Raw genomic sequence first — 23694 nt, forward strand, 5'->3', positions numbered from 1 at the left:
TGCGCAGTGTCGTGAAAACATAATAAGATCTCGCGATAGAAAACCCCCACCAGCACCCGTCCCTATCTCAAAGTGTTACTGTATACGGTCAGCGCTGCAAAGACTGCTAATTCAACATGTCCACAAAATGGTAAATTAGTAATGAGGTTGTTGACAAAAAAACAATATGTTTCTGTGGCTGTTTGTTTGACAGTCAATAACGTGAAGAATTTAGCATATCGACATTTTGTAAACGATGTGCTAGTTATAATTTAAAAAAGTTGTATGGCTGTCATGGCTTTATAATGCTGTTGTTGAAGAACACACAATTGATTGAAACATTGTATGCCCTTTTACCTTTGGAAAAGGTTATTTTGGGGTGTTTTCAAGTGGCCTTTCACTTTAGTCCCTCTTCAATCAATTAACTGTCCATAACATTTTTTCCACAAAACCATTGGCGTTAATGATGACACATTATCTACCAAGGGTCAAGAACGTGAAAAATTAATTGTGCATTGTCTCTTTGTGTTGTAATGATAGGCTACAACTGGTTCACATGTCTGGTGACACCACTTGTATACTATATGCCTCCTTTGCTGATTGTTGAGCTGCTTGACTAGATAAAAATACATATTTTCACAGAGATCAACTGGGTAATCGTTATATATGCACTATGGACAAGCCAGGTCAATCATTACACATTGGGTACACATCCAGCTCTTCACAATCTCCAGCCAGATTTGTGAAACACTGACCAATGTGCTTTTTGCGGTGCCAGCTCTCCGAGCGCACGTTTCCTTCTATCAAATCCCCTTTTCTTTATCTACACAGGTAGGAATTAAGACATTGTACTAACCTCCAGCAAGGAAGCATTGCTAAACATTAGAAGTCTCCACTTTATTTAAACCAAAGCATTGTTTTGTAACCTTTTTTTTTCCTTTTTTTAGGAATTGCTCTTACAACCCCTGCCTTTTTGTGCTTCCAGCATCAACCTTTGCAACAGCCCATGGCGCGTATTCTCTCGCTGCTGCAGTCCCAAACGTTGGTGACCCTCACCGGTGTGAGGAGGACAGCCGTCTGCCGGATGTCCCTGGAGGCGCGGGCACGGGAGCTGTTCGCCACGGCGGTGGAAGCGGTGCAGCCGGACGCGGTCGTGCGGCGAGGCGTAGAGCGGAAGGATGACTCGTTGGTCATCGACGGCCGCACCTTCGCCCTCCGGAACAACCTGCACCTGGTGGGCTTCGGGAAGGCCGTGCTGGGCATGGCCGCAGAGGCAGAGCGGATCGCCGGTGACCACCTGGTGAAGGGAGTGATTAGCGTGCCGCACGGGATTCAAGAGACCTTACGGTGTCATGGAAAGAGGTAGGCAGAAGCCCCGCTCCGTTCCCTTTGTAGACAGTTCAGCTATCAGACGGTATCACACAGTGCATGAGGTAACAACACAAACAGAGTTCAGATGTAATGGGACCCCTGTGTCTATTCCAGTCAGATGCTGTTAAAAGACAATAGTCGCATCAAAGTGATGGAAGGAGCTAAACACAATCTGCCTGATGGCGATGCCCAGCATGCAGCTCAGTGCATCAAGCAGTTAGCCAGTGAGCTGACGGAGAAAGACCTGCTGCTCGTACTGATCTCGGGTAGGGTAAATACCCAACACCAAACAGATAATCCAGGATCGCAGTTGGCAGGGTATTGCTTTCACGCCGTGCTTTCACATGTCTTGCAGGTGGGGGCTCCGCACTCTTGCCTGCCCCCATTCCACCCATCTCGCTAGAAGAGAAGCATGACGTGACCCGGAGGCTGGCCGGGGCCGGTGCCACTATTCAGGAGCTGAACACGGTGCGACGGGCCCTCTCCTTACTGAAGGGTGGGGGACTGGCCCATGTGGCGCACCCTGCTCAGGTAAGGGTTCTTTAAGCAACGGAGTGCTGGTTATAAATAAACTGTAAACCCTCTCCTGACAGAATCAAATCAATCGTCTCCGCTTTTCCTCCCAGGTGGTCGCATTGATCCTGTCTGATGTCATCGGTGACCCGCTGGATCTGATCGCCAGCGGCCCCACGGTGAGGACCGACGTGTGGCCTGAGGAGGTCATCTCCATCCTGCAGAGCTACAAGCTGTCGGACTCCCTGCCCGCCTCGGTGAAGGAAGTCCTCGGGCGAGGCAGCCCCCGTTGGGAGAACATTAAGGAGGAATCCGCGGGGAAGGGAGGCGTGCTCAACACGGTCATCGGCTCCAACAGCATCGCCCTGAAATCCGCGGGTCGCCGCGCCCGGGAGCTGGGCTTCCGGCCCGTGGTTCTGTCGGGCGACGTGTGCGGCGACGTCAAGGCGGTCTCTCGTCTTTACGGCCTGCTGGCGCGCTTCGCCTCCTCCCGCGAAGAGCCGGCCCCGGAGCTGGCGGCCGAGATGCTGCGGCTGGGGCCCGAGGTCGGGGTGGAGAGCTGGGACCTGTGCCGCACCATGCAGGTCCTGGACGAGGGGCGGAAGGAGGGCTGGGGGGCCACCTGCCTGCTGGCCGGGGGGGAGCCCACCGTGGAGCTGACGGGGAAGGGGCGCGGTGGCCGCAACCAGGAGCTGGCGTTGCGCGTGGGACTGGAGCTGAGGGGGATGGAGCGACCACCCAAGGGCCCCATGTTTCTGAGCGGAGGGACCGACGGGCAGGACGGCCCAACGGACGCCGCCGGCGCCATCACCGACGGAGGCCTGTGGGAAGAGGCGCGGGCACAAGGGCTGGACGTTGAGGGCACGCTGAAGGACAACGATTCCTTCACGTTCCTCTCCAAGGTCTCCGGTGGCCAGCGTCTTCTCTCGCCGGGATTAACCGGAACCAATGTGATGGACGTGCATATGCTGCTGCTCCCCTCGATACCAATTAGGATACCCAATGATCCCGAAGCTGATGACGGGTCTTTAAGGTATATGTAGAAGGTGTGGTTGAACTACTAATGAATAGCATTTGAGCAGCATGTTTGCTGCTCAGGAAATGTATTTAATATGATTGTTGTTTAAGCACTTGATATTTTGAGCCCTAACCCTAACAAAAGGCCCTATTCATGCATTTTGAATGAATGAAAGCAAATTACCTTTGACTGTTATGCTACCCTATTTTGATGAATAAACAGAACGTCCTAAAAACACTTGACCTATGACCCCAATTATGGCTACGCAGGCAATACAATAGCAGAGTGCAGTTACTCGTGTTTCATTCAGATATTTTGTTTTTACATAAACGTTCCTTGTAATTGTTTATGGTCCAAATCAGGAAGATTATGGCAAGGTTCTTTGACACAAGGTAAAACATACATGGAAAAAGTACATTTTGAGTCATAACACAACATTTTTGGATTTGCCTGTTTGCCCTTGTAGGGCAGTGCAGCCAAATGTCCTTGCTAGTTCTATTACAGTTATCATTTAGCAGATATGATTTATCTTCCAAAACTAACGTAACACAAAATGTAAAATCATTTGATTACATAAAATGATAACTGATGGTAACCAAACAATTATTTTTTATAAGGCACAGGTACCCAGTTAAATTAAAAATATTACATTTCTTCAGTTTTTCACAAAAACATTTTGGGCATGATTAAACTAAAAAAAATGTTTAGCATGTGTTTGTATTGAAGTTAGTACCAGTAAGAGTAAGGGTTTTTAAGAGTCCAGTGTTATGTTCACTAACACCCCCCTAACACGTGAACGCACACACCCACACACACACAGATGTATATAGAGTCATATAGAGTATATAGAGTCATAGTCGAGCAGATTTAGTGCTTTATTGGTTTAAGACATACAAGTCATATTTACAGTAAACTATGGTCTGTGATCTGGCTGTGATAACAACCAGGTATCAAATATTAGTATAATAACATGATAGTATAATAACATGATATTATGATACAAACATGCCAGTAAGCCACCTCCACATGTAGCCCTGCCCCACCCATGTGCTGGCGGTGATCAGGGGCTTAAATCAGTAACTCAATAAGTAGTTGGCCGTGTTCTGGTTCTGGGTTCTGGACCGGAAGCCAGAACCCAGTGTTCAAACGTTAGATTCTAAGTTTAGTTGAGTTAACCACTACACACACACACTCACAAACATACACTCTCTTACACACACTCTCTGTCCATCTTGTGCAAAAATATTTTGACACAAACGACAAAAAAAAGTCCCAAAAATGAAAGAGACAGTAAAAGTCCCTTATTTATGCTTCGTGGGTGGGGCTAAGGCAGCAAGTCAGGCATCTGATTCACCCTGCTTCTTACCCTCCTCCCCTGCATCACTGTCCTCTGATTGGCTGTTGCTAAGCACCAGGAACTGTCCGTCAGAGGAGGGTGGGTTTGCCGGACGACTAGAGGCAGCAATCAACCGACTCTGCTCTTCCAAATCCTGAGAGAGAGAATGAGAGGGAGATAGAATGAGAGGAAGAGAGAGCGAGCGAGAGAGAAAATCATAACGAATATATAGTTTCAACTTTTATCTTGAACTGAACTGTTGGCATGCTCACCTAAGCTAGCTACCTGTAGCCAAACGTTAGCTAGAGACCCACTAAGGACATGTTAGGGTTCAAAAGTTACCTTCTCGATCTGTCTCTGTTTACTGAGCTCCTCCTCCTTCTTCTCATGCTCCTTATTCTGCTCCTTCCTCTTCCGCGCCTCCTTCTTGTCCTACTCACAGACACACAAATATATATACATACATTATACACTGACAGACAGGCAGGGAGACAGGCAGGCAGACAGACAGGCACACAGACAGGCACGCAGAACACTCACCAGGTCGGAGTGGAAGGCGATCTGCTTGGCTAAACCGATGCTGTCACAGATCTGAAACAATTAATTATAGTAAAACAAGAGACTTTATACTAATACTTCTCTTCTTCTCTTCATTATTGTTGGACTACTTTACTATATAGTTTATGTTGGTATATAGTTGAGTCTACCTTCTCTCCATCGTTGTTGGTCTCAAAGATGTAGCAGACAGTCCTGCTGCCGCTGTGGTCTTTGGAGTCCAGCAGGAACCCCAGCAGCCTCTTATTGTCCTGATGAGAAGCACTGTGGAGCACACTCTGCAGGGGGAACTGGACGAGAGACATAGGGAGATGAGGCATGGAGAGAAGAGAGAGAGGGATATAGAAAGTGATGAGGCCGAGAGATGAGACGGAGAGAGAGCAACGGTTTGGGTGAGAGGGAGAGTCACAGGCCTTGTTTACAAAAGCTTACTGATATCCTGATTAAGAGAGATATGACTTCTGGATAAACATGCGGGAGCGGTTGTGCGAGTACACAACTGACAAGTCACACGCTAAGCTCATAAGACAACCGGTAGTCGACCAATATACAGGCAGGAGGCATCATATGCTTTTTATCTGGAACATTGCCACAATGTGCCCATCTTTCAAATGATTGTATGATTCCTAGACAATGCACTAATTGTAATAATCCAAAGCAAACTGGAACACCACTGCTTCCCTCCTCACCCCACAGAACAAGAGCTACGCCCCTTTATTTGCCCCTTCATTTTCCCAAGGCCTAAAAAAAAAAAAAAAGTTTGGTTCCTGTTGGTTGTCAGTTGAGGGCATGGGTAGGTAGGGAATTTATTTTATTTTTTTATTTTATTTTTTCCAGCGGCAGCGAATGATAGGTAGGTTGTTTTCATTTAAAAACGAGAAAATTCGCTCATCCTTGTACAGAATGAAGAGGTGCTGTACCAAAACGTAATTATAGTTTGCATCAAATTTTTTTTTTTTTTATTATTTTTCTTTTTTTTTATAAAGCTCATAAAATAATTTGGGTCGCACATGAATTGACAGGGTCGGTCGGAAACCGGAACCAAACTTTTTAGGGCCTAATTGGGCCAAATTTTTTAGGCCCAATTAGCCCATATCAATCAGTTAATTACTCCCTGCCCTGCCACACACTATTTAAGCATCTCCTGTGACAACACCCCTTCCCTTTTGTTCAGAGACACTGAACACCTTGAGAGCTGTACCTTGAACTCCTTGTGTGCGTATACTAAGAGATAAACATCCTACCTTAGCCACACACACATCCTACCTTAGCCACACACCTTAGCCGCACACACATCCTAGCTAACTACCTACCTCCACATCCTACCTAACTACCTACCCATCACACCTAGCTACACATTAGCATCATACTTACCTACCTACCTACACACATCGATACAGTCCTGCTCGCACCTTTGGACAATAAAGCCTATAAACTTGGAACTCACCGACACCCCCATCGGTCTCAAACAAGCACTAGAGATTCCCAAAACGCCCTCTTCAACTAAGTTCGCTAAATCTCCGCCCATTCTCTGAGATTTTGCAAACCATGTGTGTGGTGTAAACCACAAACCTGTGGACGTATCAATGGAGGATCTCTTGAAAAGTGCCCCTTCATGTAAACAGGCTGAGATGGTTGTGAGTGTGTTGGGGGTTGCATGTAACCACATGAGTTTTTCGAATCATTTATACAATCAAACTTCAAAATTTGTTGTAGAAGCTAGATATTTATCTTGTGTAAACAGGGCCATAGAGAGAAATGAGAAATTATAGTGATGAGATACAGATAGACAGACAGCCAGACGGGCAGACAGGCAGTTCTTACCCTCAATCTGGTGACTTGTGTTTGTGGATCAATGAGCCTGAAAAGAACACATACGGCGGCCATTGTTACTTGAGGCCACAGCAGTAGTGTGTATTGATAGATTTTTATGGTTACTTGAGGCCACCGCAGTAGTGTGTGATAGATATTTATGGTTACTTGAGGCAGCTGCAGTAGTGTTAATTGATAGATTTTTATGGTTACTTGAGGCAGCCGCCTCAGTGTATAGTGAGTGGTTGTCATGGTTACTTGAGGCAGCTGCAATCGTGTGCATTGAGTCGTTGTCATGGTTACTTGAGGAAGATGCAGCAGAGTATAGTGAGTGGTTTTCATGGTTACTTGAGGCAGCTGCCTCAGTGTGTAGTGAGTCGTTGTCATGGTTACTTGAGGAAGCTGCAGTAGAATATAGTGAGTGGTTGCCACAGTTCCTTGAGGAAGCTGCCTCAGTGTGTAGTGAGTGGTTGCCATGGTTACTCGAAGAAGCTGCCTCAGTGTGTAGTGAGTGGTTGCCACGGTTACTTGAGGCAGCTGCAGGTGACCAGCAGGTGGGACTCGGTCATGCGGAACACGTTGTGGATCGCCCTCGCCGCCAGGATCTGACGCATCGTCTCCCCGATCACGTGACCCTGCTCTCCGGTCACATGACCCGTGTCCCCGGTCACGTGACCCTGCTCCCCGCTACGCACCTCCATGCTACCCAGGAAGCGCACTACAAACAGCTGGTGGAGGATTGAGTCTACACACAGACACACAAACACATGTTAAGATGGGAAAGCTGGAGACATCGCCGAGCAAAGCTGATCCTCATCAGAGGTCGTTCACCATGGTAACACTGCGACTGGGGCATGGGAATTAATTAATGACAGGTTGATGGACGGACGGAGAGACCGACCTGGGTTTTCCTCTTCACTGATTTCTCCTGACTCTCCGAATGGGTTGCTCCTCCTGCTGAACACACACACACACACACACACACGCACACCCACCCACACACACCAGTATATATTAGCCAATCCCTGGTCAGTATGGATCAGTATAAATCAAAACCCAGTATCTATCAGCCAATCCCAGCTGAGCGTACCTGCCGTGGGTGGGGGTCCGTGTCTGGGCCACGTCCCCCTCGTTGGCGGGGCAGATGATGTCAAACTGTATGGGCGTTTCCGGGGCGACCAGCGCGTCGAACGAGAGGGCAGAGAGGGCGGGAGAGATCTCTGATCCCACAGAGCTGATGCTGCTCGCACGCCTTTTACTGGGCCTGGGAGAGAGAGAGAGAACCCCATTAACACTGCGTAGGTCAATTCATTATTTTACCTCCAGGAACATATTTTTTATATGTGTATTGTTTTGCGGCATTCCTGCACAGTGATACGTGACACAGCCCTGGACAGTTTAGACTCATGACCTGACATATAGTAGTCATTCTCTGGCCTGGTCACAGACAACACTTTGATTAAAGGAAAACTTCTGGATTTTTCATCATGATCAATTTGGTTCTACGGGACTAATGCGGATAAAAAATGTTTTTTTCGTGTATTGAGGGAGAACTCTGCAGCCGTTATCGGTGAAAACGGGCTGCGATGTAATCCTTTTGGGCAATTATGCACCATCAATGTCCGTCCTCTAAAACTCACTGTATGCCTTGCACTTACATATTTACTTTATTTTCTAATCGTCCATTATGACAGAGGGACCATTACCCAGCAGGCTTCATGCTCTCGTGTCTCTGCTGGAAGGAGGGGGAGGGGGTGACAGCCTCCAGTGCTGATTGGTTCACTCTGGCCGCCAGCTCCTGCCACAGGACAGCCAATAGGAAGTAAGGTTTCATCAGCCAATGGCAGTGTGAGAACATTATTGATATGTAAAAAGAAAGGGTTCTGACCTCTGCGTTCTCACTCAGGTAAATCCTCTTGGAGATGTTATTGATGGTGGAGATCCACTACGCAGAAAGATAAATAAGTTATGAATTAATCCTAAAAACATAAAACATTTTGTTTGAATAGATTTGTCTCGTACATAAACACGTGTATGAAAATGCCTCACCTCTTCACATTCTCTCCTGTTTTCCGCCTGCAGCGTTGCCACTCTGAGCAATACATCATCAATATATATCAGTACATCATCAATAATAACCAATAACGATCAATATAACGTCAACAACTATCAACACTAATCACTACCTATCAATAATACATCATCGATTACTATCAATAGATAATCAATAATTACTATTAATAAATATCAATACATGATCAATAACAGAACAAGGAAGGGGGCTGGAACCCGACAGAGAGTGGATTGGTGACGTAACAGGAAGTCCTACTTCTTGCCGTCGAAGGAGGTGATCTGGAAGCAGAACCGCCGGTCGTCTGAGTCCACGGCCATGACGGAGCAGTTATCAATATCCATGAGCAGCCCGCCCGCCACCTCCCCCCGGCTCTGCCCCATCAGGTTACCCCCCTGGGTGAAGAAGTACTGCCGTTCCCACGACGATGACACCAGACCTGTTTTACTGACGCACACAGTTTACACGTAAGAATTTGTCCCAGGTTTACACACTTCAATGCATAATAAAAAAATAAGAGTCATGAGCATAAAGTCATTAACATAGAGGCATGAACATAAAGTCATGCAATTAAATGTGTCAACAAAGGTATTTTCATAAACAAAGGAAAAGGAATATTGCAAATATAGGAAAGGTTTAGAAGTTGTAACAAAGGTAGGCCTTGGCACTTGGTGGTTTTAAGGTGTGTGTGTGTGTGTGTGTGTGTGTGTGTGTGTGTGTGTGTGTGTGTGTGTGTGTGTGTGTGTGTGTGTGTGTGTGTGTGTGTGTGTGTGTGTGTGTGTGTGTCTTACATGCGTTTATACAGGTACCCCTGTTTCCTGGTGAGGTTTCGGTTGAGGGGCGTGTGCGTGGGGTCAGGGTCGGTGGGTACATACAGGAGGTCACATGAATCCTCCATCTCCTGGATTGTCTGCTGCATGGAGCCCACCTCTGTCTCCATCTCCCTACGCACACTACACACGTACACACACACGCACTTCTCAGTCTCCCTACCCATGCTTCACACTTGGCTACTATCTTAAATTCATTCGACAGTGTTCCAATGGTTTTATAGTGTTCCTGTGTCTACCCATTTCATCAACAATTTCCTTCAGTGATAAAAGAGATTCGTCACACAGCTGTTCTGTATTATCAAATAGTACAGCTACTGTAGCTACAAATGGCACGGGAGCCTCTTTCATTTCAAAATAGCCCAACGGGACGAATCTCCTTTAACATTTTTTGCTGAAAAAGAGAAAAAGGACTGATAGATAAGTGTTTCTGCCGTTTAAAGATGCAGGATACAGTGGATCCAGACTGTGTGGTTTCTGGTATCCAGAAGTTTACACCATACTGTCTCTGTACGTTCCTTCTTAACTCACAGAACCCTAATGGAGACCCACTATATATTGAAGGAACGGTGCTGTTTCAGAAGGATGAATATAAATGAATTTCATTCAATTCATGTAGGCCAAAATTCAGGAATTGGTTTGGAGCAGAGGTCTAAAATACCACTAAACAGATTTGTGGAGCATTTACCGGTCAAGACTGATCAAGTGTAAGATAGGACACACCCAAATCAAATTTGATTTATAGACGGTCTTTCCCTTTCCAATCTTAAAAAAAAGAAAAACATTTAATGAAAAATCTTTTTTAAGAAGCACCCTTCATAACTTTAAGCCCAGGTGTGTGTGTGTGTGTGTGTGTGTGTGTGTGTGTGAGGTGTGTGTGTGAGGTGTGTGCATGTACTTTTGGACGCTGGTGCCGATTGTTGCCAGGAAGTCTTCCCACTGCTGAGTCAGGTTCTCTGAACCTAGTTTAAAAAAACTGCTCTACACAGACACACACACAAACACACGTTACGGGTTATACATACTTCATGTGGTATATTCGTGTTATATATAGTACCCACATGAGGTACCTGTGCCTGCATGTATCCCAAGAGTGGCTCCAGGAGGCTGATCTTCTTCTTGTACTGCAGAGCGTTGAGGGAACTGAAGTAGTGCATCATGGTCTGGTGCTGCTTCTTACGGGCTGTGTACACATCCTCTATGACCTCCAACCTCACCTGTAGAATATAGAAACATCCTCTATGACCTCCGACCTCACCCTTAGAATATATACACACCCTCTGTGACCTCACCTGTAGAATACATACACATCCTCTATGACCTCCACACAGAACTCTAACATATACACACATTCTCTATAACCTGTAGTATTCACCCACAAACAGGTAATATATAAGTAATGTGTATATATTATAAGAAAGACATACCCTTTCATTATCTCTCTTCTTGGACAGACGACTGTATCTGTTGTTAGCCATGTCATGATCTGCAGAGAGGGGGACAGGCAGAGAGAGGGACAGGCAGAGAGTTGTTTTAGATTTTTTTGAATGGAGATAGGATAAATGTACATACCTTGTACATTTGGACAAACTCCAAAGCCCAAACATCAGAATATTGTTTAGCGATCACAATACTATTATTGATCAGCGTATTGATAACTCACCGTCACTAGAGATCTGGAAAACCTCCTTCAGGGTCAGGATTTCTGGAGAGACAAGACAGGAGAAAGAAAGACAGGGGAGGGAGAAAGACAGGAGAGAGACAGAGAGACAGGGAGAGAGAGAGAGGGACAGACAGGGCAGAAGAGACAGAAGGGAGAAAGAAACATGTGCATAGAGACACAGACAGGAGAGAGACACATGATTGAGAGACATACAAGAGATAGAGAAAGACGGGTGAGAGAGACTGGGTGTGTGTGTGTGTGTGTGTGTGTGTGTGTGTGTGTGTGTGTGTGTGTGTGTGTGTGTGTGTGTGTGTGTGTGTGTGTGTGTGTGTGTGTGTGTGTGTGTGTGTGTGTGTGTGTGTGTGCTTACCCTTAAGGTCCCGTTCTTTGAACTGTGTGATGGGAAACATCATAGCATCTGCCAGCTGCGTCGAGAGAACTGCATGAGAGGAACTCAACTAGAGAGAGAGAGAGAGAGAGAGAGAGAGAGAGAGAGAGAGAGAGAGTCAGTCCCACAGACTGTCTGACCACTGTAAAACCAGCATATATCAAACTGCAGTCTCTTATGAATGTAGTTTCATGGACGCCAACTCTTATAGGTCAAGGTTTCCTCACCTCATCGATGACTTTGGCAAACTGCTGCAGTGTGGCGCTCATCACCTCGTCATCGCCCCCTAGAGGAAACCGCTGGAGGTACAACAACAATATCTGGTCAGACTGGTTCAGCCAGGGACTCGTTTTATTCAGCAATTGCCAGATATAATAGCATCGGCATAATAGGTGTGTGTTTCATGTAATCTCAGCTTGCGCTTGAGGGATATAAAAGTTGCAGTAGCAGTAGATATAGCAGTACCTAGCACCAGAAATATTATAGTAGAACTACCGTATTGTAGTAATTTTGTAGAATATGTAGTATTATTGCTGTACATTTTGTAGTAGTATTGCAGTACTGTAGTATTATTGCAGTTCCTGTAGTAATACTAGAAGATGTATCACAGTACCTGTAGTAGTACTAGCAGTATCATAGTAGTACTAGTAATAATATTGTAGTAGCACTAGCAGTAGTATTGCAGTATCTGAATTAGTGCTAGTAGTATTTTAATACTATAGTAGTACTAGTAGTAATAGTAATGTCGTAGCACTAGTAGTAGTATTGCAGTATATTAAGTAGTACTAGTAGTAGAACTATAGTACTGTATTATTACTAGTAGTAGTATTGTAGTAGTGCTAGTAGTAGAATTGCAGTACCTGTGTATCATACTCGCGTAGGAGTTTGGAGGTCAGGTGAGTCGCAGCACTCAGCTCATTCTGTAACACAGGAGAAACAACTGGAGCAGTCTGTGTGTGTGTGTGTGTGTGTGTGTGTGTGTGTGTCTTTTTATCAGTGTACCTGTGCATGGTAGATGCGCTGCATGGCGTCGTAGAGTTGTGAAGAGTAGTTGGATATGGCTGCTGCATCTTCCTCAAACACCCCCAGCAGAGATCGAGTCTGCACACACACACACACACATACACACACACACCTTAAAATCAATACAACTAAACCATACCTCATTCTCCAATAAAGTGCCACGCCTACCTTGGTTAACTTCTAAGTAGTATAACTTCTAAACCTCTCCTTTATTTGTCCTTGCTTTGGTCACACCTTTTTGTTTATGACTTTATGTTCATGTCTCCATGTGAATGTCTTTATGCTCCTGACTCTTTTTTATTATGTATTGAAATGTGTCTTCCAGCTCTCGGAGAGCTGTCTACAATATATTTGATTAATGTATTTAATTTGTTATTCTGTCATTTGTGAAGTGACACTTTAATAGAATGTACATACTTACCAGTAGAGAGGTTGCTAAATAAGAAGTCAGGTCTTGTAGTTAATTGTTTTATTTAGCATGTCAGGCAAAACTAATTGCGTGGCATGTATGTTGTACTGTTGTTTACATTTCTTTCTACAAATATATTATATTTGCACATATGAATACATAAACCCATACAGTACAGACAGACCTAGCTTTTTGTAGTTACTACTACTACTACTACTCCTGTCAGAGAACAGATGTCATTTTGCAGGAAAATGTCTACCGTTGCTTTCCACAAATTTACTATTTATCTCGTTTAATCTCAGACAAGGGAAAGAAAATTATTATCCTGTAGGAATGGACAAGGAGATGCTAGCCTTCCAGCTAAGGAAGTAACAGTTAACCGAACCTGGTGTCAGTACATTTAATCGACACTGGGGAAAAATTCCATCTGGTAAAAGACCCGACCCAATATTAACAACTTTTAAATAAATCTAAACGTTTAAATAAATATTAAGATAAGGGTTTAACAGACGCCAACCTCGGAGTGATCATCGACCAGTCAAAACAAACAGTAGGCTGGTTGTCTTCACATCTGACAGTTACCGCTAACAGGCTACTTAGCATAGCTTAGCTTAGCATAGTCTTTGATTCTGGGCGACTCTGTTAGCGTGCTAGCTGGGTGTTTAGCTCCTACCTGCGGGCTATCATCGAGTGTCTCCTCTATCGGGAGCTTCTCTATCCCTGGCATGGCTGATAGCTATCGTCGGGTGGATAACCGCTGCTGCCGACTGCTGAATAAAAGACAGTTTGTTGGAAAGCTCTTTATAAAACACAATTTGTTCGATGACTGCTGAATAAAACCCAGTTTGTTGGACAACTCCTCCTTTTCCTCCCCAGATAACAACAAACTGAGCAGCAGCCCTACCCACATTACAGACAATCACCCCCCTCGCCTGCTCCTCCTCCCGGGTAGCGCAGAAATACTGACCCCAATCGGTCTCTCTATCACCAACCTAAAGCAGCAGCCTGTTTGGGTTTATTTTACTGAAGGTATTTATTTTACACACACAATTGAATGCATTTAAACAGATACGGATACGGATAATTATAAATATATTCACAGTGGTCATTCGAGATCATAATGAATGCTCAAGAAAGCCAATTTTATAAAAAATTGGCTTTAAAGTAAAGTACTTTACTTTATTTAGGCCTGTTGTGATGTATAGTATTTGATTTAGTGTGTTAAACGGAATCTATGGTTCTTAACAACCAAATACTATAATTTGACCATCTATTAAAAGTAATGGTTTAATTTGTCTCAAATCAACTACATTTATCATTCCGTTAGGATCCTTGTTCGTATGGTTACAAGTTAGGACATCTGTGACAACATACAAGTTGAAGATATAAACAAGTGCATGTAAACAGCAGTGTCAACTCTCCACATCTGGCCTAAAATGTGGTCCAGGGTCCACTAAGACGGTTGACAACCGTTCAAGTAGGCAAGAACCAAACCTTAAATAACTATGACTGGAGTATTCTAATGGAATTGGGAACAAAACTTGATATGGCACGCTTAATGATATTAATACACACACACACACACACACACACACACACACACACACACACACACTGTTTATCAGGGCTGGGTTTCGTGCTGGCTGTACAGGTCATGCTCCCTGAACAGGATGTAGTCCTTCAGTCGCCGGGGCAATGGCAGGAGGCTGATGAAGACGGGCGCCCGGAGCTTACGGAGGCCCAGACGTCTGCGGATGGCCAGGCGACAGAGATGCTGCAGGGAGCGGGCGCTCTCTAGAGAGACAGACAGGTACAATAGATGTAGTTCATATAGTTTAAAACAGGACTACAATATAGTATGACCTTTAATATATGAATGTATCCAACTGTAGCTAAAGGGGAAATAGCAGCAGAAACAAAACAGCAATGTATGATAGAGGGATGATACAGAGATAATACGACGGATGATGGAGCGATGAGGAAGGGATGGAGTTAGAGGATGATGATGATGGAGGGATGAGGGAGGGTAAGAGTGAGAGGATGATGAGGGAGGGATGGAGTGATAGGATGATGAGGGAGAGTAAGGGTGAGAGGGCGATGATGGAGGAATGGAGTGAGGGGATGATCATGGCGGGATGAGGGAGGGTAAGAGTGAGAGGATGATGACGATGGTGATGATGATAAAGGAGGGATGAGGGGGGGGATGGAGTGAGTTATGAGGGATGGTAAGAGTAAGATGATGATGATAATGGAGGGATGAAGCAACAATGCATTGAGAAGCTGATGATTGAGTGATGAAGGAGGGTAAAAGCGAGAGCATGCTTATGTAGGCATGAATGAGGGATGAAGGAGGAGGACCTTACCCTGGATGTGACAGATCTCCGCCCACTGCTCCTGCCCCCTGAGAGCTGATTGGATCTGGGAGCAGAGGGTCACATGATCTACATAGTCCAAAAGGATCCGGACCACATGACCGGTCAGGTGACGGAGCCAGGAGATCGTCATCACTTCACAGAACTTGAGAGAGAAGGAGAAAGAGACCTTTACGCACACACACGAAAGCGAAAAAGAGAAAGAGAAAGAGAAAGAGAAAGAGAAAGAGAGAGAGAGAGAGAGCAACAAACAAACAAAAAGTTGACCGACAACTAACTAGCTGCCAGGTTACCATGGTATCTTTGATAACAGTATCGCTCCAGCCCTCATAATCGTCAGGTACATGGGAAGCGCCTCCATAGCGGCAGTCAAAACAGCGTTTCACGTCGTACCCATAGTTACACAGCATCCTTAGTAGCACCTGGAGAAAAAACGTCCATTGTGATTTTTTTTCTCAGTTTGCAAACGGAACATGAATAATACTTTAAAGGGGAACTATAATAACTATTGAACAATTTTAAGATTTTTATAAATTAAATACAAACACAATTCAACCCTAATAATCTTAAATTCTTCTTAATGTGTCTCTAAAGAAGGTTCTCAACCTCCAGATCTTCGTTGTACACGCTTCTACTATGTTCAAAGTCACCACTGCTACCCCGTTCAGGGACATTTTTCAAGAACCTGGAATGTGCAGACCCTGGGGCACCTAGGCGGGGGCTTGTCCAGGACCTGTGGGCTCCGTCCTGGGATCGTTCCCTGTCAACGGTCCTAATTGGGTGTTTTTTAAAGGAACCCAGATCCCGAGCAGTCTTACAGGGTCTTACCGGGTCTCCTATTGTGTCTGAGGATCTAAGGCTCTCCAAGGGATCTAACACAGTTTCTAAGGGTCTTCCGGGTCTCTTATTGTGTCTAAGGGGTCTAACACAGTGTCTAAGGGTCTTCCGGGTCTCTGAGGGTCTTACAGGGTCTCGGAGGGCGTACTGCAGAGCGGAGGGGTAGTGGGTGGTGTTGACCGTAGAGTAGTAGTTGACGTTGGCTCCGGACTGCAGCAGCAGGTGGATCAGCTCAAAGTTACCCAGACGAAGCGCCATCTATAGGAAACACAGTGTCACTGTAGGGAACAGATACTAACGCAAAAGATCAGATACAATAACCCTAGGCATAGAGACAGACAAACAGGCAGGCACACAGACAGACAGACAGACAGACAGACAGACAGACAGACAGACAGGCAGACAAGTAGACAGGTAGACAGGTAGACAGGCAGATCTAACCTTAGTCCTTATTGATGCCTCACACTTTTAATAATGTTCACTCAGTCTGTCAGAAGGATTGTTGTTACGAACAGGTGTGGCTAGCATGTGAGCAGGAATCACTAGAGTTAAGAGGTGTGTTGGTGTTCGCCGCTGTACCTGCAGACAGCTGACCGGGTCCTGATTGGTCCGGGCTCTGGCGGCCAGCAGCAGCCTCACTGAGGCCAGGTCGCTGTTGGAGACGGCGTAGGACAGCGCAGACCTCCTCTCGTCGTCATAGTTACGGCGTACACAGTGATGGAGCATGAAGTTAGGGTCATAGCCTGCGTCAAGCAAGGCCTGGGGGTGATCAGACAGCACGTCGTTAAGGCTCAGTACCAACAATCATACATGGTCACCGCAGTAACCAGTGTACTGCCATACCGACTACCGTGTTCACATGGTAACTACGGTAAACAGGTTACGGCCAATCCGACCACCATATCTGCATGGTCGCTACAGTAACCAGGTTATGGTCATATTGACCATCATGTTTGCATTGGCGAAACGGTAAGCAGGTTACGGTCATCCCAACTGCTGTGTTTGCATGGGGACTATGATCAACAGGTTACGGTGATACTGAATACCTTGTTTACATGGTCACAACCATAACCAGGCTACAATCATACTAAACACCGTGATTCCATTTCGAGGGTAATCAGGTTTAAACACAAGTAAGTTTAAGCATGTGCATAGGTGCGTGTGTTTACCTTGATACAGATTGTGTGTCCCCCACCTGCAGCCGCATGTAGAGGACTCATCCCGCTTTCCTCAATACACACCAGAGACGTGCACGGAATCAACAACTCTACAGCCCTGTACACACAAACATAAAGGAGAGCAAATTAGAAAGTGGATACAGAGATGGCTCATTAAGGAGCAGGTAGTGATCAGACAGTACAGAGACAGGTCAATAAGAAGCAGGTAGGGGTTAGACAGTAGAGAGACAGTTCAATGAGGAGCCAGAAGGGGCTAGACAGAACATAGACATGTCGTTAATTAGCAGGTCGGGGTTAGATAGTACAGAAAAGGGTTATTAAGAAGCAGGTATTGGTTAGGAAGTACATTGTACACAGGTTATACACAGGTTATAAAGGAGCAGGTAGGGGTTGGACAGTAAATACAGAGACAGCAGGTAGTGTTAAAGAGGTCATACTGAAGCAGGCAGTGTTAGACAGGGTTTGAAGCAGCAGGTAGACAGGGCTTACTCCAGGTGTCCTCGGTGGGCAGCCCGGTGGAGCGGTAGGTGTCCAGTGAGTTTGGTGACGTTAGCATCGGCTCCGTGCGCTAGCAGCTGCCTGATGATGCTAGGCACCCCGCGCGCACACGCCTCGTACAAGATGGACGCCCCGTCCTTGGCCTGGGAGGACACACTCGCCCCTAGAGCAGAAAGACAGGCTTTCTGTGTTTTTGTGTCTGTATGTCTACCTTGCCATAATGCCTGCCTATCTCACCTGACTCCAGCAGGGTGCTGACTAGGTTGGTGTTTCTGCTTGTTTCACATCTCAGCCTGTCTCTCTGACCATCTGTACCTATCTGTCTGTTTATCTACCTGTATATCTGTGTGTCTCTGCCTGTCTGTCTGTCTGTCTTCCTGTATATCTGTGTGTGTCTGCCTGCCTGTCTGTCTGTCTGTGTGTCTGCCTGTTTGTCTACCTGTATATCTGTGTGTGTCTGCCTGTCTGTCTGCCTGTGTGTGTCTGTGTCTGCCTGTCCTACCTCTCTCCAGGAGGGTGCTGACTAGGTCTGTGTGTCCGGCCAGGGTGGCGAGGGCGAGGGGTGTGAGGTCATAGTTGCTGCAGGGGTCCACCTGACCTCCGACCTCCAGCAGACGGAGCAGCGTCGGCAGGCTCCCCTGCTGGGCCGCCTCATGGACGGCCGTCCTCCCGTACATGCCCCTCTGGTTCACACTGCAGCCGCCAGACAGCAGCACATCCACCAGGTCAGGGCGACCAGAGCGCACGGCTGCAGACAGACAGGTTGAGAGGGAGACAGACAGGCAGAGGGACAGACAGGAAGCCAGAAAAGCAGTCCAAAATGTATGTGTTTTGGAAGCGCAATTGATTGGACGAGTTTTCGTTCATTCAGCCAATCAGAGTGTACCGAGCTGTAGGGGTGTGTCCTTGTTGTTGTCTGAGGTGTCGGGCCCCGCCCCCTGCTGTAGCAGGTAGCAGACGTTCTCCTTTAGGCCCCGCCCCACCGCCACCATGAGGGCCGTCTGCCCACAAACATTCCGACACTCTAGAGTGCCATTCCCGGACGCTGGATCAGATTAGATTAGATTAGTTTCAATTTGATCAGATAAGACTAGCATAGACTACAATGGCATATAATAGGATAGACTGCACTAGAAAATTAATAGATTATATTAGACTAGACTAGATTAGAGATTAGATAAAATAAGAGAGTAGAATAGATATTAGCACTCTAAAGTGTATAAGGCATCTCTATATGTGAGCTCTACAGTGGGTTATGTACCTCTGTATGTGAGCTCTATAGAGTAAGGTACCTCTGTATGTGAGCTCTATAGAGTAAGGTACCTCTGTATGTGAGCTCTATAGAGTAAGGTACCTCTGCATGTGAGCTCTATAGAGTAAGGTACCTCTGCATGTAAGCTCTAGGATGGTCTTGTTTCTCTGTGCCGCAGCCTCGTGAAGTGGAATCCATCCAATGCTGTCTGTCTCTTTAAACCTGTCTTTCTCTCCAGCACATAGCGCCTTGAGCAAGCTCTCATCACCTAACAGACAGACAGACAGACAGACAGACGGTCTCAACCCTGATCATACTCAAATCATATCCTAACCATAACCTGAGATAAAACATCATCCTCACCTTCTCTGATTGCTCGGAAGATCTCTTTGCTCTCTGCAGAACTGCTGCTCCCTCCCAGCCAACCAGAGACAGGGATGAGGTGAGAGCACATAAACATATACATTACATACTATATTTACACATAACATTGTCCATGATTCAAAGTAATACAACAACACCACAACATTAGATCCAGAACCAGAAGTAAACAAGCAGACGTGGGCAGGACCATAGTGGTTACGCTGTTTGGCTTCCAGACCAATGGTTCTGGGTTTGAGTGACTAAAGAGTCAACTAGATCAGTGGTTCCCAACCTTTTTTCCTTAAGGACCCCCCTGCCAGGGTCCAAGACAAGCAAGGCCCCTCCAACCCTAACTCCGACCCACATACACACAATAAAAGAATAGAGTGATTAATTACAAACTTTTATTTGCAAAAATAAACAGCAGTTGTAGGCTTTTGTTCTTATTCTCCTGCTTTTACACTGTATATAGACACATGGACTCTCACACACAGACACTCTCTCTCACACACACACACACACACACACACACACACACACACACACACACACACACACACACACACACACACACACACACACACACACACACACACACACACACACAGTATAAAAATATGAACAGAAATTATAACTGCAAGGACATTTAACTATCTCTTTTCAGTGGACACACACACACCTTCTTACATAGGGAATATACTTTCAGTAGTGTTTAAGCACTTTGGCTTATACATATAGCTGTCACAGATCTCATTCAGACAACAAAACAGGGGTAGTCTTTTGATATTCACATGCACATCATGTCAGTGAAGGTTGGGACACAGCTATACACGTTTATGTGTAATAATTACAAGAACAGTAAACATCAATAACAGTAAACAAGTTATTCCTTACGTTTTTTTTACTCTGTGCCAGTTAATTCATTCATAAACTAATCATGGCTACCTTGGACTTGCATACCTTTGACCAGGGATGCGATGTCAGGTGTGATGGTTGTGACAGCCAGTCTAAAGTCCTGGTGGACATCAAGTCTGTTTCTGGCTTTTGTTTTTATTGTCACAAGGGCACTGAATGCTGTCTCAGACAGGTATGTAGTGCTGAATGGCAGAATAACCCTCCTTACTGCGTGTTTGGCCAGTCTGGGAGCAACAGCATGTCCTTTGACAATCCAAAACTTTTGGAATCCGTTCTCCTGTAAGTATTTTTTTGCCACAGAGTCAGCCTGAAGATCACAAAGCTCATCTTCACAGCCGAGGTATTCCACATCCTTGAGGGTGAAAGTGTAGGGGTCCACTACCCACGCTTCCTTTGATAAGTACTCACTGATGTCTGCGAAGCGGCTTTTAATCTCCTCGCGTAGCAGGTTCAGGTGGCGGGTAAACTCGGTGCGTAAAGACGCACATACAGTGCCAGCAGACTGTTTCAGCAGCAGTGGAAAGTGATGTAATTCCCCGTTTGACATTTTTTGAACTCTGTAATCCAGTTTGCGCGAAAAAGCGTCCAGGGCGTCTTTGCACTGCATGACGTTTGATTCAGGTCCCTGCATTCGCTTGTTCGTCTCATTGTAGAGCGCGAACGTGTCCGCCAGGTACGCCGTTTTAATCCAAAACGCATCAGTCAGCTGTTCACACAGTGGTCGATTGTGATCTTGTAAGAATTCCTTAATTTTTTCTTGCAGTTCCATAAAATGCACAAGCACTTGTCCACGCGACAGCCAGCGCACCTCCGTGTGTAGCAGAAGTGTTTGATGCGCTTCATCCTCGCACAGCTGGGCAAAGAGTCTCTTGTTTGTTGGGCGAGCTTTAATAAAGTTTACAACTTTAACAACAGTTGACAGGGTGTTACTAAGGTCTTCGGAAAGTTTTTTACTCGCCAGGGCTTGCCGATGTATCATGCAGTGGAAAATCACGCACCCTGGGACTTTTTCCTTCAGTCGGCTGTTAAACCCGTTGTTTTTCCCCATCATTGCTGCGGCTCCGTCAGTGCAACATGCAACCAGGTTTTCGTAGGGCAGATTGTTGGATGAGAGATACGAGTCCACAGCCAGAAATATATCCTGGCCGGTTGTTGTTGTTGATAGATTTGTAGACATAAGAATGTCTTGTTTCAAGTCCTCGCCATCAATATACTGCACATAAACAATGAGAACGACCTCGTCTGACACGGTTGTTGTTTCGTCCAGCTGAATGGCAAAGTTAGCATTCCTCAGCTTCTCGTGCAGCTGGTTTTGGCAATCTGCAGCCATTTTATCAATTCTGTCTTTCACAGTGTGGTCCGAGAGTGGGACAGTTTTCACTTTATCAGCTGCTTGCGGTCCACACATCCTCTCTACGATTTTCAGGAGGGCGGGTTTGATTAGCTGCTCTCCAATATTGTGCGGCTTTTTAGCCTTCGCAATTAACAGTGAACAGTCAAATGACGCCTCCGTGGCTCTGTGTAAATCTTCAGTACCTGCTTTTTCAAAAGCTTTTCTGATGTCCGTGGATCTTCTTGATAGTGCCAATTGCTTCTTGCTCTCAAAATATTCTCGACTTTCACCAATAGTCTCGGGGTGTTTGGTCTCCTGGTGTCGTTTCAGTTTGCATGGTTTCAAGCTTTGATTAGCTAGCTTCTCGCCACAAATGACACATTCTGGCCGTAAACTGTCAAGTCCTTCCATAAAACCAAAATCGATGTATCTCTCGAGATATTGCTTTGTTTTCATCTTTGGTACGGACGAACCATCTGTACATTTACGTTTCAGGGACATTTTCTTTCTGTGTAAAGTGAGGCTGACCAATGAGGGAAACAATCGGGTGTGGTGACGTATATCATATGCGTCGAGAGCAGCGAAGAGCTGTAGTTCACAAAGCGGCCTCACATAAAACCTAGAATTATCAAACTTTTTTTCTTTGAATTTTTAGTTTTCTTTGCATGAAAAATTATCATTTAAATCCTAAAAAAACATATGTGTAATCCAGGGCATATAAAGACTGGGACCAGAAAATAATTATTTTCTCTCCATTGACACCCATTCATATTTTTCGATCTCATAGGTCCCATGAGCTCTACCGGAAGGGGCGTGACTTCGCCACTCCGCCACACCCACGAGCTGACCGGAAGGTTGCTTACGCAAGTTCAGAGGTCACATAATTATGAATTTAAATGTGGACCAATAATATGTTTTAATTGGCATTAAACATTGTTTTGATTATCCAATTGGATGTTATTGGGGTGTTATACATTTAATGTGCATTTTTTTTTCCACAAGTCACAACCTCAGCGCAGACACACTTGTGCGCCCCCCTTGCGATTTGTTCTGGCGCCCCCTACTGGGAGGCGCGGACCCCAGGTTGGGAACCACTGAACTAGATGATGGAGGATAATATCTAGTCGACCTGCTGGTGTCCTGGGCTGCTCCAGGGTTCCTGTCCTGCAGACTCTCCTCCAGGCTGTACTGGGCCTCTAGGTCATTCAGCTCCACCAGGTGGTTCAGGTCCTCCAGCTGGTCCATCCCCAGCCTGCTGCCACCCGCCAGCACCAGGCTTAAGAGAGAACGACCGGAGAAGGCTGATTGTGACGGCTGCTAACGGTCATCTTCACAGAAAGCCCCACAAAATATGTTGCCACCAGTGGTTCATTTCCCATTATGACATTTGTAGCTTCCCAGTGTAAACCAGTCACATCTACTGGTTATACTTCTCCACAGTCTCTACTGTTGGACACTGGAGCTGGCCAGTACAACCACAGTCTTCTACTGGTTATTCTTGGAGCTGCCCAGTACAACCTGAGTCTCCCGAGGCAAGCCCATTAGCCTAGTGTGCTAGTGCTATTGAGTCATGCTAGCTGCTAGCTAGTGCAGGTTGGGTACCTTGTTGTCCAATCTGGGAGGGGGGCGGGGTTCTGCTCCTCTGTATGTGTGTGTGTGTGTGTGTGTGTGTGTGTGTGTGTGTGTGTGTGTGTGTGTGTGTGTGTGTGTGTGTGTGTGTGTGTGTGTGTGTGTGTAAGTATGTTAATGTGTAAGTGTTTGTCTGTCAGAAGGCAGCAGCTCCTTGACTACATATATCCTCATGCTAAAAATACACATACACATTACACGCACACGTTCCCCGGTCAAATGACCCAAGGGGTCATTTGAACCCGACCGTTAAAGTGAAAGCACATCTTGCTTTTGTGTGTTTATGCATGTGTGTGTGTGTGTGTGTGTGTGTGTGTGTGTGTGTGTGTGTGTGTGTGTTCACATATTT

The 23694-nt window shown here is 45.8% G+C and overlaps 4 protein-coding genes across 9 annotated transcripts; 1 reads left to right on the forward strand and 3 right to left on the reverse strand.

Annotated features, from left to right (window-relative positions):
- The first annotated feature begins 17 nt into the window (after nt 1–17).
- On the forward strand, nt 18–3123 carry glyctk (glycerate kinase). Of its 3 annotated transcripts, none has more exons than XM_060069026.1 (5): nt 18–130; nt 965–1341; nt 1465–1616; nt 1706–1881; nt 1977–3123. In XM_060069026.1, the coding sequence occupies exons 1-5, from the start codon at nt 128–130 to the stop codon at nt 2904–2906; spliced, it is 1638 nt and encodes a 545-aa protein (XP_059925009.1). In that variant the 5' UTR covers nt 18–127; the 3' UTR covers nt 2907–3123. The 3 variants fall into 3 exon arrangements, with proteins under 3 accessions (XP_059925009.1, XP_059925007.1, XP_059925010.1); XM_060069024.1 differs by lacking the exon at nt 18–130 and adding an exon at nt 651–810; XM_060069027.1 differs by lacking the exon at nt 18–130 and adding an exon at nt 671–810 and having other exon boundaries at nt 927–1341.
- A 615-nt stretch (nt 3124–3738) lies between these two features.
- Nucleotides 3739–13862, reverse strand: appl1 (adaptor protein, phosphotyrosine interaction, PH domain and leucine zipper containing 1). 2 transcript variants are annotated; one of them, XM_060069022.1, is made up of 22 exons: nt 13642–13862; nt 12539–12637; nt 12397–12456; nt 11764–11835; nt 11519–11606; nt 11149–11190; nt 10913–10971; nt 10556–10702; nt 10384–10466; nt 9447–9608; nt 8914–9102; nt 8634–8676; nt 8473–8529; nt 8291–8382; nt 7675–7848; nt 7486–7538; nt 7113–7329; nt 6597–6633; nt 4925–5062; nt 4758–4808; nt 4560–4649; nt 3739–4371 (listed from the first exon to the last, which is right to left on the reverse strand). In XM_060069022.1, the coding sequence occupies exons 1-22, from the start codon at nt 13693–13695 to the stop codon at nt 4219–4221; spliced, it is 2160 nt and encodes a 719-aa protein (XP_059925005.1). In that variant the 5' UTR covers nt 13696–13862; the 3' UTR covers nt 3739–4218. The 2 variants fall into 2 exon arrangements, with proteins under 2 accessions (XP_059925005.1, XP_059925004.1); XM_060069021.1 differs by having other exon boundaries at nt 7486–7541.
- A 120-nt stretch (nt 13863–13982) lies between these two features.
- Nucleotides 13983–23582, reverse strand: asb14a (ankyrin repeat and SOCS box containing 14a). Of its 3 annotated transcripts, XM_060069028.1 has the most exons (13): nt 23319–23582; nt 22846–22992; nt 19469–19512; nt 19239–19373; nt 18740–18898; nt 18356–18601; nt 17845–18016; nt 17347–17452; nt 16757–16936; nt 16307–16435; nt 15634–15762; nt 15332–15485; nt 13983–14762 (listed from the first exon to the last, which is right to left on the reverse strand). In XM_060069028.1, the coding sequence occupies exons 2-13, from the start codon at nt 22959–22961 to the stop codon at nt 14590–14592; spliced, it is 1743 nt and encodes a 580-aa protein (XP_059925011.1). In that variant the 5' UTR covers nt 22962–22992; nt 23319–23582; the 3' UTR covers nt 13983–14589. The 3 variants fall into 3 exon arrangements, with proteins under 3 accessions (XP_059925011.1, XP_059925012.1, XP_059925013.1); XM_060069029.1 differs by lacking the exon at nt 23319–23582 and having other exon boundaries at nt 19469–19509; nt 22846–23300; XM_060069030.1 differs by lacking the exons at nt 19239–19373; nt 19469–19512; nt 22846–22992; nt 23319–23582 and adding an exon at nt 19115–19126.
- LOC132470409 (SCAN domain-containing protein 3-like) lies at nt 19859–22464 on the reverse strand. The gene is made up of 2 exons (XM_060069023.1): nt 20055–22464; nt 19859–19930 (listed from the first exon to the last, which is right to left on the reverse strand). Exon 1 carries the CDS (start codon nt 22215–22217, stop codon nt 20400–20402), a length of 1818 nt encoding a protein of 605 aa, XP_059925006.1. The 5' UTR covers nt 22218–22464; the 3' UTR covers nt 19859–19930; nt 20055–20399.
- Nucleotides 23583–23694: the final 112 nt, after the last annotated feature.

This window comes from Gadus macrocephalus, chromosome 13 (assembly GCF_031168955.1).
Source record: "Gadus macrocephalus chromosome 13, ASM3116895v1".
In the NCBI taxonomy this organism is placed as follows: domain Eukaryota; kingdom Metazoa; phylum Chordata; class Actinopteri; order Gadiformes; family Gadidae; genus Gadus; species Gadus macrocephalus.

Bases quoted from the DNA above. Each gene is read 5' to 3' on its own strand.
- LOC132470409 (XM_060069023.1), bottom strand. From the start codon at position 22,217: ATGTCCCTGAAACGTAAATGTACAGATGGTTCGTCCGTACCAAAGATG.
- appl1 (XM_060069021.1), bottom strand. From the start codon at position 13,695: ATGCCAGGGATAGAGAAGCTCCCGATAGAGGAGACACTCGATGATAGC. The intron at 11,191-11,518 runs GTAAGCACACAC...TTGTCTCTCCAG, and splicing joins CAAAGAACGGGACCTTAAGG to AAATCCTGACCCTGAAGGAG. The intron at 7,330-7,485 runs GTCGGTCTCTCC...GTCTGTGTGTAG, and splicing joins CAGTGAAGAGGAAAACCCAG to ACTCAATCCTCCACCAGCTG.
- glyctk (XM_060069026.1), top strand. The intron at 1,617-1,705 runs GTAGGGTAAATA...CATGTCTTGCAG, and splicing joins GCTGCTCGTACTGATCTCGG to GTGGGGGCTCCGCACTCTTG. The intron at 1,882-1,976 runs GTAAGGGTTCTT...TTTTCCTCCCAG, and splicing joins ATGTGGCGCACCCTGCTCAG to GTGGTCGCATTGATCCTGTC.
- asb14a (XM_060069028.1), bottom strand. From the start codon at position 22,961: ATGGACCAGCTGGAGGACCTGAACCACCTGGTGGAGCTGAATGACCTA. The intron at 16,937-17,346 runs GTAAACACACGC...GATCACCCCCAG, and splicing joins GACACACAATCTGTATCAAG to GCCTTGCTTGACGCAGGCTA. The intron at 15,763-16,306 runs GTAAGACCCTCA...TTTTTTCTCCAG, and splicing joins AGTACGCCCTCCGAGACCCT to GTGCTACTAAGGATGCTGTG.